Source organism: Ovis canadensis, chromosome 24 (genome assembly GCF_042477335.2).
Source record: "Ovis canadensis isolate MfBH-ARS-UI-01 breed Bighorn chromosome 24, ARS-UI_OviCan_v2, whole genome shotgun sequence".
NCBI classification, from domain to species: Eukaryota; Metazoa; Chordata; class Mammalia; order Artiodactyla; family Bovidae; genus Ovis; species Ovis canadensis.
This window is the reverse complement of record NC_091268.1, coordinates 49,976,693-49,993,387: the sequence shown is the minus strand read 5'-3', so window position 1 is coordinate 49,993,387 and position 16,695 is coordinate 49,976,693. Positions and strand designations below refer to the sequence as shown.

Below are 16,695 nucleotides of genomic sequence, written 5' to 3'. Positions count from 1 at the left end.
TCCTATGTGGTGGATCCTCATCTGAGCAAGTGTAGTCCCTCAAGGGCTTCGCTCACCTTGGAGCTGGGGCTGCAGTAGTCGGCTGGGGGCCGGCCAGCCCCCATAGCGGCGGAGGTGTCCATGTCGAGGCAGGTAGAGTGATGCTGCCCTAGCCACCAACAGGTCTGAGTTAGGACCCTGCCCTGTTCATTGCATCTGCTCTTGTGTTCCCACTTTGGGCCCATAAACACAAACTTGGTGGAGAGGGGAGCCTGGGCTTTCCAGGGGGCCCTGCCACCCAAGAGGCCCTGAGTCCTAAGCACCAGATACCCCGGGGCTTCATCTCGCAGCACTGCCGCCTGGCACACGCCCTTCCTCCAGCATGGCTCCCCTGGGCCCTAAGTCATCTGCGCTGCACACGCAGCCCAGGTCTGCCGGACTCTGGCCAGGGAGGAGGCTGCTCTCGGCACCCAAGCTCCGGAAATGGTCCCTTCCAGCCAGGCAGATGTGCCCCAGACCCACTTAGTGCACTGTGTGTTTCATCACTTGTGAAACAGCAGGGCTGCAGGCCACGGCCAGGGAGGTCTGTGGGCTTCTTCCAAACTGTGCACACAATTATAAACTGTTTTCTTTATAAGAAAGTACTTAAACCTACACTAAAATGTTATTAATCTTCCCTCAGTAGAAGACTAATTTCAGATTCATCAATAAGATGATATTATATTTTAGCATTGATTTCCCCCTCTTCTTTTTCTTAAGTTGTATTAGAGAGACATAGTTCTTCTTCCCAGCAAAATCCATTGATCCTCCTCAACCTAAATGTTTAAAGTTCAATTTAACATTTAGGGAGTAAAAGGTCTCCGAAGGGACTCGTAACCATTGATTTTGTGTCAGGGTTGAAGAGCTAAAGTTTAAAACACACCGATCCTCCTAGGTTACGAAAGCCTAGTATATGTAGCTGTGTGGAACCATGCTTCTCTTACTGAAGTTTTTTTTTTTCCGCCCCTTCTGCAGAGGTTACGATAAAAGCACTTAAAGAGAAAATCCGAGAATATGAACAGACTCTGAAGAACCAGGCTGAGACCATAGCTCTCGAAAAGGAACAAAAGTTACAAAATGATTTTGCAGAAAAGGAGAGGTGAGCATGTTTTGGGGTCTGCAAGCATCTATGTGCCAGTGTAAGGTTTTACTTGTTTATATCACAAGTTTTTTTTTTTTTTTTTTAAAGCAATCCTGTGAAATAAGCCCAGGTTGGAAACCAGAATCCTAGCGGCTCTAAGGCAGTAGCCTCCAACCTTTTTGGCACCAGAGACCGGTTTCATGGAAGATAGGTTTTCCACAGAATTAGGGAGGTGGGGATCGGATGGTTTCAAGATGATTCAAGCACATTCCACTTACTGTGTGCACTTTATTTCTCTTATTATTAAATCGGCTCTACCTCAGATCATCAGGCGTTAGATCCTGGAGCTTGGGGGTCCCTGCTCTAGGGCACAATTTTGTTTGAAAACCATTTGTTTGTGTCCCTTGTTCTGTAATTTGTAAGATGGGCTTGAGTAAAGTGTACCAGTCTCTCCCCATTGGGGAATGGTGTCTGGTGGTCCAAGGGTGTGTCTGAGGGCTGCATGAGGTGGAGCTTGAGCACAAAGCTTGTGTAGTTGACACATGGGGGTTGTACCCAAGGTAAGATGAGAGGGGCAGGACCATCTCCTGCTGCCTGTCCTCTCTAGGAAGCCCTGGGTGACCCGAAGCTCCCACTGCCTTCTTCAGTGGAATGTTAGTATTTAACAGCTCCCTCTGCCTCTGTCTGTCTCTCATACACACGCACACTGTCTTGGTTTGTTGGCACTGGTATCAGTAAAATGTGTTCATGCACCATCTGGGGGTTGTGAGTGTTAGGTTTCCACCGGCCTGCTTCACCCAAAACTTTGCCACAAATAACGAGTTGGGTTTTCAGCTAGTGTGACAACTTAATGAAAGTTAGATTTCCTGTGAAAACCATAAGGACTGTTGAAGTCACCAATTCAAATTGCACAAGTCAGGCTCTCAGAACTCTGGTGAAGCCAAGATGTAAAAATTTCAGCCTGCTGTGGAGAATCATGAGACCATTAACAAGAGGCACTACATGTCTGGTTACAAGTGCGAGGCAGGCCCATGATGGCATCCTGTGGCTGTTTCCCGTGGATTTGGAAGCAGCTGCTCAGACTTCCATGAGGCGGGCCGGTGGAGCTCTCCAGCATCAGCAAGGCCTCTCTGGGGCACTGTGAAGCTGGCTTCATTTAGAAAAGAGGAAGAATCCCTGGTGCACTCACTGCCAGGCCCTCTCGGGGCATCATCTCACCTAGTGTCCAGGATAGAGCCGCCAAGCTGACAGTCTCATTTTTCAGGTGGAGAGACCAGGCCTTAGGCTAGGGACCTGCCCCTACTCTCCCACCCAGGCACCCAGAGGTGGGGCCGGAGCCAAACCCACCGCTGCACCCTGGCCTCCTAAGGTCCTTGCTGCAGGACCAAAGCCAGTGTCTCAGGTCAAGCCCAGCTCTGCAAGGAACGCCGCACCCATACTGCTGGGAGAGCCCCACAAAGTCAGGGCTCAGAAGGACGAGTGGACTTTTGACCCAGCAGAGGTGGAACTGCTGCTAAATATGTCTCCTCGGAAAGTACTTCATGCCCAAAGAGATTTCTCACCATATTACTGAAAATTGGGGGACAGGGGACAATGCAAGTCATTGAAATGCCCTGCCAACAAGAAATGGATACGTGAGAGATAGTTTTGTTGAATTTGCAGTAACCCCAGAAATGAACCTGGCATAATAAGAAGTGAAAAATGCATAGTACAGAATTATAGACAATGTGGTTCCATCTGCACACAGCAAAGTCATGCTTTATAGAAGTGTTACAATGAATTCCTATAGAAATTTAACATCATTAAGTTGATTTTTCAAATTAGGTTAAAAGATTGATTATATTGAAAGATACAAATAGTTGACCACTGGGGGTGGGGGATAATGCTAGATCTTTATCTCATTCTTTACCAAAAAATTGAAATGGATTAGAGTTTAAATGTCAGTAATTAAATCATATACATACGGGAAGAAAACATGGGCATTTACTTTGTTTTTAATGATTTTGGAATGGAGAAATCTTTCTAAGCATAAAAGAAAATTTGTATAAATATGACTGCCTAAAATTTCATACAGACGTTTAAAAACAAATAAAGATGAATAACATTTTTATACCATCAAAAAACTAGGAAGAAATATTTGCACCACATAAAAGAAAGGGCTAATTTTCCTTACAAACAAAGAGCTCTTACAAGTTGATAAGAAAAAGTCCGCACTACAAAAAATGGGCAGAGGAGAGGAATAGACAGTTCATACGAAAAGAAATTTTCAGCTTTATTCCACAGCAAAATTAAGTTTAATTTTACCCAGTGTTGGCACAGCAGAACACTCAAATGTTGTTGGCAAGAGTTGGTGAGGTTCATTTTGTTGGAAAGTTTCTGATTATCTATCAAAACAACAAAAACAATTGCACACACCCTTTATCATTGCAGTTCCTCTGTTTGAATTTTATTCAACAAATTCACTATCAGAATTATGCAACAATACCTATGATGATCACTATAGAATTGTTTAGTAGAAAGAAATTTGATAAGTCATCTAAATGCCCAGAGAAGCTGGGTGGAGTCAGTTATTTAATAAGAATGGGAAAGAGCTGTATGTGCTAGGGTAGACTATTTCCACAGTACTGAGATAAGTGAAAAAGCTAGCTACAGAATAGCATGTGTGCCCTGATCCCTTTTGTGTGAAAAGAAAGGGTTTTCTGTTTATATACATTGTAATGTATCACATCTGAGTTTATATTATGCTACAGTATATCACATATTACATTGTATTTCTAAAAATTCTAAAGAGCTACAAAAGAACTCTATTTGAGGAGTGCAAATAGAGCCAAGATAGAGAAAGGACATTTTACCTTCCATCTCTTATAATATTTGTGGGGTTTTTTTTTTTCAACACAGAGCATTTATTAGTTTTATAATTGAAATAGGTGCAAATGCAAGCAGTGCTTTTCCACAGATGATGGAAATTTGGGTGTCTTTTTTTAACTGTGCCATTTCTACTTTTCCGTATTCCCAGGTTTCTTCTTCATGAGAGCATGTGTTACATTCAAACGATGTAAAAATAATAGACTTATTTTTAGAGATTTTTCTGCCGATGAGGAGGAAGGAATGCTATTTATTGACCAGGGAATTCATCTGGAGATCCTGGGAAATATAAATACATGGAATGTGGCTGCAGACATTCAGAATGTCCCCATTAGGTATTAGCGTTGCATTCGCATTCCATTCTAACAGGAACGGAGCAGCTGTCACATCTCTTCAGTACATCCTTTATTCCAGCAGATTCCTTCATTGTGTCAGCAAAATGTAAATGCATCATTCTTGTCGGGCTAACTTCAGGAAACAATGAGTGCGTGATGATGCTTTTTCTTTTCTTTTTTTAAAATAACTGGCATTTCAAGAATAAGCTGCATTTAGGATAACCTTCTACATCAATTGCCTTGCATCAGGTCCTGCAGGAAGTACACCTCCCCTGGGGGGTGATGTGTGGGTAAGAGTCAGGGGGTTAAAGGTCAGGGCATCAGGGCTCGTGGCGTTACTAGTGGTACCCAGCCACACGCCTGCCACCAGCCGTTTAAAGGCAGCTCATGGCCGTAGTTCCAGAACCCACAAGACATTTGAGCTGCTCAATAAGATGACCAATCTGGCTTCCTCCTCTTCCTTTTCAGAAAGCTGCAGGAGACCCAGATGTCCACCACCTCAAAGCTAGAAGAAGCCGAACATAAAGTCCAGACTCTGCAAACAGGTGTGCTATTCTGCCTGCCCATCAGGCCACTGCCAGCCAGACTGACCCAGAACAGGTTTACTCCACCTCCCAGTCCCTGCAGGTCCCCCTGACACCTGTCTCCCCGCCCCTGTGGTGAGCCTGGAGGAGGGAGGGAGCCAGCCCACACCCCAGTGTGCCTCAGACACCACCCGCCTCCCCGACCCCGGCCCCTTCCCACCTCGACTGCGTGAGTCACCCACTCTGAGTCCTTCGAGGCAAGGTGGGAGGCTGCAAACTCCATGTACATCACTGCCAGGAACCATCCTTTCTTCCTGCTCTTTTTCCAACAAACACGTCTAAATCACCAAACTGCCAAGGGCTAACTTGTCATTTGGAACAATAATGGAGGAAAAAAACATTTATTTCTACCCTGTGAAGTTAAGGAGAACAGTAATAGCAGACCTTTAAAACTGCAAAAGTACCCAAAAATCTATGCTCAGGTTTCTCTTTAAACTTCTTTTTGCCTTTTTTTCTTTTTGTTCTGAAAGAGAAACGGGACTATATATTTAATTTAAATGTGGAAAAATAACAGAAGACATCATAATCCAGGTTTTAAAAAAAAATGACAGAGTGGGAGAAAATAATCACAACAAATTCAGACACGTAAGATCCCCAAAATATAAAGATCACCCGAAAATCAGTAAGAATAGATGAACAGTCCAGGAGAACAAGGAGCTAAGGATGGAAACAAAGAGTTTACAGAATAAACACACAGCCAATACACATATGAAAAAAATGCTAATTTTGAATAGGCAGGGAAATGCTAATTAAATCAGTGAAAGATTGTTTTGCCTGTCAGATTGTCAAAAAAAATTTTTTTTTAATTGATAATATCCAATGTTGGTGAGAGTATAGGAAAAGAATCACACTCTCAGTATTGATGGGAATGTAATTGCCTCTTGGGAGGCCAGCTGGGTGGTATTTATCTGAAGTTGGAACGTCCCAGCCACTCACCCAGCACCTTCCCTTCAAGGTATCCTGATGCCCCGGGCATGTGGCAAGCCCTGTGCAGGAGCTAAATTGTTACTGTCATTCTCATGTCCCAGCATAGAGAGATTTCTATGCTTCTGCTCAGGGCACAGAGAAGGCAATGGCACCGCACTCCAGTACTCTTGCCTGGAAAATCCCATGGACGGAGGAGCCTGGTAGGCTGCAGTCCATGGAGTCGCTAAGAGTCAGACATGACTGAGTGACTTCACTTTCACTTTTCACTTTCATGCATTGGAGGAGGAAGTGGCAACCCACTCCAGTGTTCTTGCCTGGAGACAAGAGGAGCCTTGGGACAGAGGAGCCTTGTGGGCTGCCGTCTATGGGGTCGCACAGAGTTGGACACGACTGAAGCGACTTAGCAGCAGCAGTAGCTGCTCAGGGCAAAGTGTAAATCTCAGAAGATGTTTGTATCATCCTATTTATGGGTGCGTGTGTGTTAGTCACTCAGTCGTGTCCTACTCTTTGCAACCCCATGGACTGTTTCCCACCAGGCTCCTCTGTCCATGAAATTCTCTAGGAAAGAATACTGAAGTGAATTGCCATTCCCTTCTCCAGGGGATCTTCCCGACCCAGGGATCAAACTCTGGTCTCCTGCATTGCAGGCAGATTCTTTACTGTTGGTTTTTATAGGGGGGAGGTGTGTATATATATGTGTATATATTTTTAATTTATGGGAGTGGGTAAAAATATATATATATGTATATACACTTAAACATATATGCAATTATATATGGAAATATTTTTAATAATGAAATTTATTTAAAAGCACGAAATTTATGTAATTAGAGGCTCATGGGATGAGCTGAAGCAGCAGTGGCAGGGGATTTTTCTTTTCCATTCTGTGATACTTTTGTAATCTTTGCCTCCTTTGGAATGAGAATGTGATTTTTTTTCTTTCTGATTTAATAGGAACAATTAGTATCTTATATCATGATTTTATGTCCTCTGCCTTTCAGCCCTGGAAAAAACTCGAACAGAATTATTTGACCTGAAAACCAAATATGATGAAGAAATTACTGCCAAGTAAGTCTCTGCCCATCTCCCTCTGTCAGGTAGCTCCCAGTACTGCTAATCCATGAAAGGTCTCCCTGCTTCGCCCTCCTGTTGACTGACTTTGCAAAGTGATACAGGGTTTAGAAGATACTTGGCCTCTGAGCTGCTGTAAAGAACAGAGTGTCATTCCCATGGTTCCCTTGCATAAGTTTAAAACCTAAGATGTGACAATAAGCTGTGTCTGGTGCTCTCAGAACAGCCCTTCCAACTGACACTTTTTTTCTTAATTATTGTGAAGCCCGGTCACCACTGTGCCTTTTTCTAAGAAATTTTGGGAAAGCGTCAGCACAGAGGAGGTATGATACTTGGGATGTTTTGTGGAGCTTGGTCTGTGGCAATAGCATCACCTTTTACCTGTGCCCACACAGATGTATCTTTTTAAACCCCACCTTATGGTGCTAGGTGTCCATGTGCAGACACTTACGCAAAGTAGGGGTGTGTGCATCTTTGGGCAGGTATATCAGATAAAGGTCTTGTCGGGAAGGAATCAGTGATCTGCTGCAGGTACCCTGTTGCCAGCCAGCAAGCAAGGAATAACATTGACATAAATCAAGAAAGATAAAGAAGTAACAGATTGTTCCCTGAAAACACCAGGCTACCATCTAAACTGCTTTCTCCTGTCCCGGGAGGCTCCTCCCATCTCCCCCAGACACCCATCCACCACTCCCTATCCGCCCCCAACCCATTCCCAACAGCTGCATCTCCAGTAAGACTCAGCTCCTGCTGTGCTCACACCAGGCCTCAGTGGGCGCTGGTGGGTTTTGGCAGGATGGCTCTGAATAGCTCCACCCTCCTCCCCTGCTCCTGCTCCCGCTCCGCGTGGGGCCCTGGTACTCAGCACCCCTCAGTCCGATCACCTTCACCCTTGACCTCGGAGGTCGCTGCTGGGCCAACTGCTCTCAGGGCACATGGGCGGAGGGGGGGGCGGTGGGGGGGCGGGGATTGACCTTTGTCCTGGATTGTTCAGTAGCTCAAGACCTCGAGAGCCCAGGTACCTGGGCCAGGTGGTCAGAACCAATTTCGATCACGAGCAGAGAACTTCCTCACAGATACTAAAACGTCCCAGTCAGTCTTGGTGATTCTGGCCAATGTGCTGGCACGTCTAATCCTGGTGGAACCCTCCAGATCACTGTCCCCTCTTCTCCTAGTGTGCTGAACGTGACTTCAGATGGTACAGAAAGGACTGGTTCTAAGGTCCAGTGACCCTTAAAATTACACTTTGAAAACTGGCAGTTCTGGTATTAACCCTTCTGATCCCGGGCATCACTGTTGATGAGCCGCAGGCATGCCCTCCCCACTGAGCCCACAGCCTGAGAGCTCCTCACCCCCGCAAACGTATCCTCCGAGGCACCACACCAGCTGCTGTCCCCTTGGCCCTCCTAGGTGTCCGTGTCTGGGTTTCCTTTTCTGCCAGCCATCTTTGTTTTTCTACTATTTCTGCTTAGACTTTATTCTACTACATAGGTTGTTTTTCTCAGTAAATTTGATTTTTTTTTAAATTATAATACTTTAACCTGATACATAATTCTGACCTTAGTTTATAGCATTTCTTTTCTAAAAGTTTAATCTGAAGATTCTATGCTTATTCCTTGATTCATTCACTCTTATCCACATCGTCTCGCTGACAAACTTCATAGGGACTTTGGGGGCTGATAGGTTGGATTGTTTCCTTAGTTTTTGTTGATTTATGTTTGTTGAACCACACCTCTTTCTAAAAGGCATAGATACATCTTGTGTATCAACAGTCAACAGAGTTTGCTTTATTATGCACTTAAAAAACTTTCTTGTCTCCACCCTGAACGCACCCTATCTTGTCTAATCTTAGAAACTAAGCAGGGTCTGGGCCTGGTTAGTACTTGGATGGAAGACCCCCTGAGAATGCTAGGTACTGTAGGCTATTAAAAAAAAAGAGAAAAAGCAGCAGCAGCTTTTGTACAGCCAACCAGTAAGCCCATCTAAGCCCATGGTTTCCAAACTGTGGGTCATGATTGTGAAATCTGTTTAGCAAGTGGCAACTGGCTAGTTGGGTCATAAGTAGACTATAAGGAAGGTGGTGACCAGGATGGCCTGGGGACAGGAGGAGGGAGGAAGGGGCTGCTTCTCCTCATCCCTAGGCTTTCCTTTCTGTGCTTGGAGCCAGTGTGCGACGCTCAAGGATGATTCCAGTCTCCCAGGTGGTCTGCTCCCTGGGAAGGATCAGAGATGCCTCCTGAGATGACAGGATGATTTTCAGTCCTCAGTGTTGCCTTAAGTTACTGTTTGTAGATGCAGGAAACCCAGCATGAATCCATTCCTTAGTAGCCAGCTGCATCATTTGACGGTAAGATTGTTAAATCTCAGGTCACCTGAATCAGCAAGGCCACCCAGGAGAGCACCAGAGACCAGTCCTCCTGACCCCAGAACTCTCCTTGAACTTATCAGAGCCCGCTGACCTCTGATAAATGGCAGTAGTTGATGGAGGCTCAGGGAGAATCATCTCTAGACTACTTCTCATCATATCAGTGTATCTTAAGGCCAGAAAGCATTTTTTTTTCCCCAAAAAAAATACACATAAGTGAAAATCCACACATGACTTCTGCTTTTTCATTGAACTAGAGTAAATGGAGGATAGAATCAAAAACCATGGAGTCTGTTATTCTGTCACGTAAAATGCTTTGCCTCCAAACTGCAGCTGTAGTTACCACCTGCTGAAGGGGCCACAGGTGCTCTTGGGGTGCGTCCCCACCTGTGATCGTAGCAGGAAACCCTCGTCTCCTCAGATACGTGGGGAGGCAAGAGGTGCAGCATGTACCTGGGCACAGAGAGAGTGAGCCAGATGGGCGCAACCCAGATCCACCGTCAGCTCCACTGACATTCCTGGAGGCCTTCAGGGAGGCTCAGGGAGAACAGCCATTGTGATCCAGCACAATCCCTGCCGTTGGGGGGACATTAGCATAGCGTCTGCAGTGTCGGGGTGTCCACAGCAGACAGATAGCCCCCTCCAGCTAGGATGGTCAGGAGGGAGTTTAACATGGTGCCACAGGGACAGGGAGAACCAGCTGGATGCTGGTATCCTGAGCAAGACCTGGCTGGGCCTCACTCCGCCTGTATCGGTAGGGGACAGGGCTCCAGGGCAGTACCAGCAACCCCTGACCTTACCCTCCTCTGGGCCCTGGCTAGGACTCCCCACCGCCAGGGGAAGACCACGGGGAGAGGGAGCTGGTAACGGGGATAGTGAGTCTCTGGCACAGGCCCCACCCAGCTGGAGCCAAAGGAGAGGCTGTCAAGGAGGCCTTCCTGCAGGCAGTGACCTGTGATTTGAGGCACAAAGATGCACTGGAGTCGGGTTGCTAGAGGCAAAGGCGCTCCATCTGTGAAAACACCAGGCATCGAGGCTAGTCACCTGGAAGACAAGCCCGGAGCTCCGACAAGCTGATCTGCTAGGCAGGTGGGCATGGTGGGCGCCGGGGCTGGACAGAGACTCAGAAGGGGGTCAGCCCTGTCCAACTTTTTGTGACCCCATGGACAGTAGCCTCTGTCCATGGAATTCTCCAGGCAAGAACACTGGAGTGGGTAGCCATTCCCTTCTCCACGGGATCTTCCCAACCCAGGAATCAAACCCAAGTCTCCCACATTGCAGGCAGGTTCTTTACCGGTTAATCAACAGGGAAGTCCCAGATGGGGGTCAGCAATTCTAAATATTAATAGAAGCAAACGTGTAACACAGGGCAGCTGAGGGCCCAACCCTTACTGTAGATGATTCCCAGAGGAAATAATCCATAAAAAATGTAGAGAATGGCCTGAGATAATAATTGCTACTTTCTTTTAACTTCAGAAACAATCGCTTTGGTCTTAGAGCTCCCACACGGAGCCGCCCCCCCGCCACGCTCCACCTCCCATTTCCCTCCCTTTTCATTTTCTGGGAAAGGTCTGCCATTCCACTGTCTGCTTCCGGCCCAACTTACTTGTCCTGTGTTTGACTAGACAACTTTCCTTCTGGTCTAACACTTACCAGTAGAAGCCCACCAGGGCCCAAGCTCCTCACAAGTGGTCTCAAAACATTTCAAAACAATATATTTTCTCCCTTCTCAAAGGAGAGATTCTTAAAAGGTTTCTTTATAAACTTCCCTGGCAGTCCAGTGATTAAGACTCCACAGTTCCACTTGAGGGGGCACAGGTTTGATCAACCTGGTCAGGGAACTGAGATCCTATATGCTGAGCAGCAAGGCCAAAACAATTTATTTTAAAGTGTTGACAGAAAATGCAGAACAGGAAGTGGGTGGCAAAGGCATCATGGAACATGGCTTTGAGTGGGTCATGGCGGGGAGGGGTGGCGGGTCCACTGTCCCTGCCCCATGTGTTCTTGGATAAGCTGCTTGATTTCTGTGCCTCTCTTTCCTCACCTGTAAAATGGGCAGAATAGCAGTCAGAACTCTGGGTGGCAGTGAAGGGTAATGAGGAGTTATGCCCACAGCCCCCAGCACGGTGACAGCTGTCAGCTCTTCTGTTGTCAGCAAATAGAGGCTGTTCCCGACAAGCTCGCCCTGAGCTTGGTGTGTGTGTGTGTTTCTGAAATTACGGGTCTTGGGAAAGACTGGCCTGAATGGCATCATGTCCCCAGAAGGTTTGAAGAGTACATGTTGCCTCTCCCTCCCTGGGAGGATGTCACTGGGATGACCATCCCTCACCGCCCCCACTGGGGACCAAAGCCCACAGGTCAGAGGCAGCGAGGCTGTTGGGAGCCCCTGCTGACTGGGTGCAGCCGTCAGCCTGCGTCAGCTGGCCCAGCCCGCTGGCTGCGTCGGGGACAGCAGCAGGAAAGTTTTCCATGTGTAGGCTTGAAGCGAAATGTAATTAGCCTTTATGTGCAGAACAAGGCTTCATTGATGAATACAGCTGGTCTTTGTTTTGTCCTGTCATTGAGAGTGGGAGGTAAAAGTGTTCTTCTTCATGTTTATTAATGCAAGATTCCTTAGACAAATGGCAAGCACAGTTTAATATTTGTTGGAACATCAGGGGGCTTGCCAAAACAGTTGTTGTGTAAGAGGATTGCAGGGTTTCAGATTATAAGCGTTTCTGGGTTAAATAAATGAATTATTTCTCTGCTTTTTTTTTTTTTAAGTGAAAAAAGTACCTCCTCCTCAGCTGGTCAGGCTATGTACAGATCTTCTGCCTTCTCTTAGCAAATAGAGACTTAGCACCCCAGCTGACATTAACGTGGAAATCCTAGCAATGTCGAGCAGGTTGAGTAAGATTTCAGTGGCTCCCTGGGATGGCCTTGGAGGAGGGGAGACAGCTTCTCAGGCCCCAGGAGAGAGGTCTGGACAGCTCCCCCGCCCCGACTCCACGCCTGTCCTGTGCAGCTGTTCGCTTGTGGTGGGGCTTAGGTGGCCACTGCCTGTGGCGGGAGGAATTTTACCCTCCAGCCGAGATAGCAACATTCTGGGCAAGTCTGCAGGAAGTCCCATTTTCACTCAAGTCCACGGCCACCTCTTTGCTCTGTCCCCCAGAGTCCTGGTTGCAGAAGGAACTTCAGTTGTTAATACACACAGTCAGCTTGTTAAATTCCTCCTGACTTGTGGGCGGAGGCTCTGAGCCTCCGATGAAAGGAAATATTGAATCGCACTGAAATACTGCCTTTTTTTTTTCTATAGCTAATGTTAGTCTGAGGAGAATTTGCACCTCCCAACCTTTCCTGCCGGTAAAATTCATATTTCTTAAGGCTACTCACGTTGTATTTCTTGCCTATATGCTTTTTAGAAAGAGCCACACTGTACGCATGCATGCTTAAACAGTTCATTATGAAAGAGACGTCTATGAAGAACTTCACTTGGGATCATTTTAGAGTGTTTTCTCTTTATCGTGCGTATACGACCAGTGTATAATCACAAAGTGCAATATGCTCTGAGAAAGCAGAAAACTTGCCCAGCTGAGCTTGACTTAGGGCTTAATTGAAATTGCTTAGGGGAGCCTGTACTCCACACCCCACATTGTGGAGGGAGGGGATTCCTGTGTCCCAGCAGTGGGCACGGGGGGGACCTGAAATGTTTGAAAACATGAGGATGCCCAGGGTTGAAGACATGATCGCGCAGTTGATAAATGCAGCCAGTGTGCAGTGAAAGGCGAGGGGTCAAGCACGTCCACACATCCGGACCACTCGGGACTAAGTCATGAGGCCCTCTTGCTCCAACAGTCATGGAGGACGTGTCTGTCACTCTCAGTTTATAGACAGGGAAACTGCCCTGGGAACATGGAATCAGGCCCCACATCCAGACCTTTGGACTCAAAATCCAGTGCCCCTTGCACTTTCCCACCATGACCTCTTCCTGTGCTGCCTTCAGAGAGCAGTGTTACCCACCTGCCGCTTGCTGGGTGGTGGGTCTTCTTGAAGGGTTTTCCGTCTTCTCTCCCTCTCCATGAGCCCGGATGTATTTACCCTCACAGACTGATTTCCCTTTTATTTAATTTTTTTTACAGTTCCACATGCAAGACTCAGGAAACTAGGCCAGGTAGAGCCGAGTAGCCAGCATACTCCCATTAGACAGACTTTGCTTCCCCCAACTGAATTTGAAAAGAGCACCTCAGTGTCCAGAAACAGTCTCCCTGCTGTACCTTTAAGAAGAATGTAACATTTTCTATTTCCTGGCTTTTTGATGAGTCATCAGTTTCCAGTACGAGTTGCTGTAATTATCCTGGTTAGATTAATTTCCCTAAAAACAGAGAAGCAGCTACTTTGATGGTTTCGAAGAGATGGACTTGAATAAAGAAACCGTTGTCCTTTAAACCTTAGAGAGAAATCAGACGTGCCAGGAACAAATGATGCATTTTTTTTCCCCTATACCTTATCTGCAAAAGGATGTGTTCATTTTGTAGAATTCCTGTGATTTTTCCTCTCTATCCAAGCATTTCGCTTCACACCTAGAGCTCCATGCCTGCGTGAGCACCAAAGGACTTTCCTTGGCTTTTGCACTGACTGTATCTGTTTTGCCTTCTCTTCTTATACAACAGTACAACCCTGATCTGAGGTTTTTTCCAGTCCTGGATTCTCACATCCAGGTAGAAAGTCCTCTGAGTGCTAAACATTCTCCACCTATTCCGTGGACTCTAGGCAGATCCAGAAATTACATGGCATCAATGAGAACTGGCGCTCTTTACCTCCCTTCTACTACTACTACGAAGTCACGTCAGTTGTGTCCGACTCTGTGCGACCCCACAGACGGCAGCCCACCAGGCTCCCGTCCCTGGGATTCTCCAGGCAAGAATACCTGAGTGGGTTGCCATTTCCTTCTCCAGTGCGTGAAAGTGAATAGTGAAAGTGAAGCCGCTCAGTCGTGTCTGACTCTTTGCTACCCCATGGACTGCAGCCTACCAGGCTCCTCCGTCCATGGGATTTCCCAGGCAAGAGTACTGGAGTGGGCCGCCAGTGCCTTCTCCGTAAGCTAATCTTAAAACACTGTGTTGAAACGCAGGCAATGTGTCAGGTGCTAGAATTACAGAGTAAAGAGGGCAAGGGGAGTTACGGGTGTGATATGCACACAGACACAGCTCACACGCTCTGTACGTAAAAGCATGTGCCACACACATGCACATAGAGCTGTCTGGCATGTGTGTGTGTATAAACATGCTTATGAGTGTAGAGGTAGTAATGATATTCATCCAGCCTTCTTCAAGGGGTATTGTAGAGAAAAGGATGTATAAGCTATCACCTGAGTTCAGCATGCTTCTATAAAAAACTGGGGGTTTTTCAGAGATCCTTGAAGTTTTCCTGAGTCACTGTAAAGGACAGTCTTGGCGAATTCACAGTTGGAGGCTAAAGGAAACAGGTAAGGGGCTGTTAGGGAAGACATCCGTTTGTAGAAGATCAAAGCACATTTGATGAGCCACAAATCGGGCATCATAACGGGCGCCTTCCTGCCTGCAGAGCTCGAGGAAGAGGACGGGTGTGTCCCTGTGGACCACACAGAGGTGGCCAACGCCGCCTGACCTGCCTGAGGAGGGGCCCACCTCAGTCCCTGCACCCCACATGCCCGTTGGCATCACTGACACTGAGGGCTTTTGTTGAATGAATCGCTCTGTAGGCGCCCTCACTGTGTCGACCAGTGGATTATGGACGAGGCCTGGGGACTAGTCTCGGCAGTGCTAAGAGCCCGACCAGCAAGGCCATGTGCTTTCTGGAAGGAAAAGCAAACTACGGAAGCTGTTGGCGTTTGGGAAGAAAGCAGGAGCCACCTGAACCTCTGCAGTATCTCACAGAGATATGATAGTGGAGGCCGGTCTGGACCATTCACACTTCTGCCCTGAGTGAAACTCCTCCCAAAGCTGCTTATTTCTGACCTCCACCCCACCTCCTAGCCAGGAGTCCCTTGGCTGCAGAGGGGACCCACAGCCATGCAGGTCATCATGACACTGCTGATCTCCTTAGCTTCTGATATGCAGGGAAGAAGGGCCCTGACCAGGCAAGGGCCCTTTGAAGGGAGAGGCAGGAAGCCTGGAGAAAGTGAGAAACCATCCTTCCCTGGAGTTGCCCCAAATCAATGTAGGCTAATTCCTTTTATATAACATTTATGATTCTTAAAATTCATGAAAGTCACACATGTTTATTGTACAAAATTTAGAAAGTTCTAGTAGATTTTTAAAAATAGGTCATCACTCATTATCCCACAACACGTGGATAACTGGGTTTTGTTGTTATGGTCTTTGTTTCTTTGCTTCATTTCTGACTGTACTGGGTCTTTGTTGCAACTCAAGGGCTCTCTAATTATGGCACTTAGGCTTCATTCCTCTGATGCCTGTGGGATCTTAGTTCCCCATCCAGGGATCCAACCCACATCCCCTGCGTTGGCAGGCCGATTCTTAACCACTGGACCACCAGGGAAGTCCCCAGATAACTGTTTCAACATTTTGGCATATTTTATTCCAATCTTTTTTCTATATGGTACTCTATTTTTTTTTTCTTTCACTGTTTACGAATGGTATCAGACTGGTACAGGGTATTCATTTCTAGGTGATTGTTATTTTTTACTTGTCATGTAAGTATGTCTTTCTTGTTACCTGTTGTTCAGAAACGTGATGCGCGCTGCACGACGTCCCATCAGTAGACCTCCCAGGAGACTGTCACCCATTGAGTTCCCTCCTGTTTGGGGGCCTGATTTGTCACGTTGCCCTCATTGCTGTGCAGGTTGTAACTAGGAAGCTTCACACTTGCTCTGTCTTTTGGAGCCTTTACATTCTGCCAGTGGCTATGACATCTTTCAGAGGCTTCCCCATGGCATCATCAGACCAGAATTCTCTGAGGACCCCGTTACCAGGCTACTGTCTGGTGACACTTACAGACGCCCCAGCCTCCCCCTGATTGGTGCACAGTGGAAGGTGCTGGGCCCAGAGTCGGGAGATCCTGGGTCAGGCTGCAGCTCTGTCCCCAGTGTGGCCAGCACAGCTCCCTCCCCGGGCAGCAGCAGTGTCCTCAGTAGCAAAACAGGAAGATTGGACCAGAGCTCAGGCAGACTTGAAGGGTCTGCCCGTTTCTCAGCTCCTTGAACTTAATCGATCACCCAGCTCCTTCCCCAAAGCTGGGCTCTCCCATCCTCCCCCAGCTGGCCCTGTGCAGCCTGTCTGCGGGGTGGCCTTCAGGGAAGAGGCTCCCCAGGACATGGAAGGCAGCATGAGGGTCAGGGGAAGAGCCCAGGTCTCAAGGTCATTCCAGAGTTTGATTCCTGGTGCTGTGAGTACAGAAACCCTGAGCAAGGCGCTCAGTTTCCTTACTCTGGTCTTAGTTTCCTCCTGAGTAAAGGGAGGCCTGGTGCAGCAT

At 47.1% G+C, this 16,695-nt stretch overlaps 1 protein-coding gene across 7 annotated transcripts in view; it reads left to right on the top strand.

Annotated features, from left to right (window-relative positions):
• Positions 1 to 16,695, top strand: part of CUX1 (cut like homeobox 1) — a 353,721-nt gene that overhangs the window by 212,599 nt on the left and 124,427 nt on the right. For all 7 annotated transcript variants that reach the window (XM_069571106.1, XM_069571105.1, XM_069571107.1 and 4 more), the window contains exons 6-8: positions 994 to 1,117; positions 4,768 to 4,844; positions 6,812 to 6,878. In XM_069571106.1, coding sequence (XP_069427207.1) covers positions 994 to 1,117; positions 4,768 to 4,844; positions 6,812 to 6,878 — 268 coding nt within the window. The remainder of the gene's footprint in view (positions 1 to 993; positions 1,118 to 4,767; positions 4,845 to 6,811; positions 6,879 to 16,695) is intronic.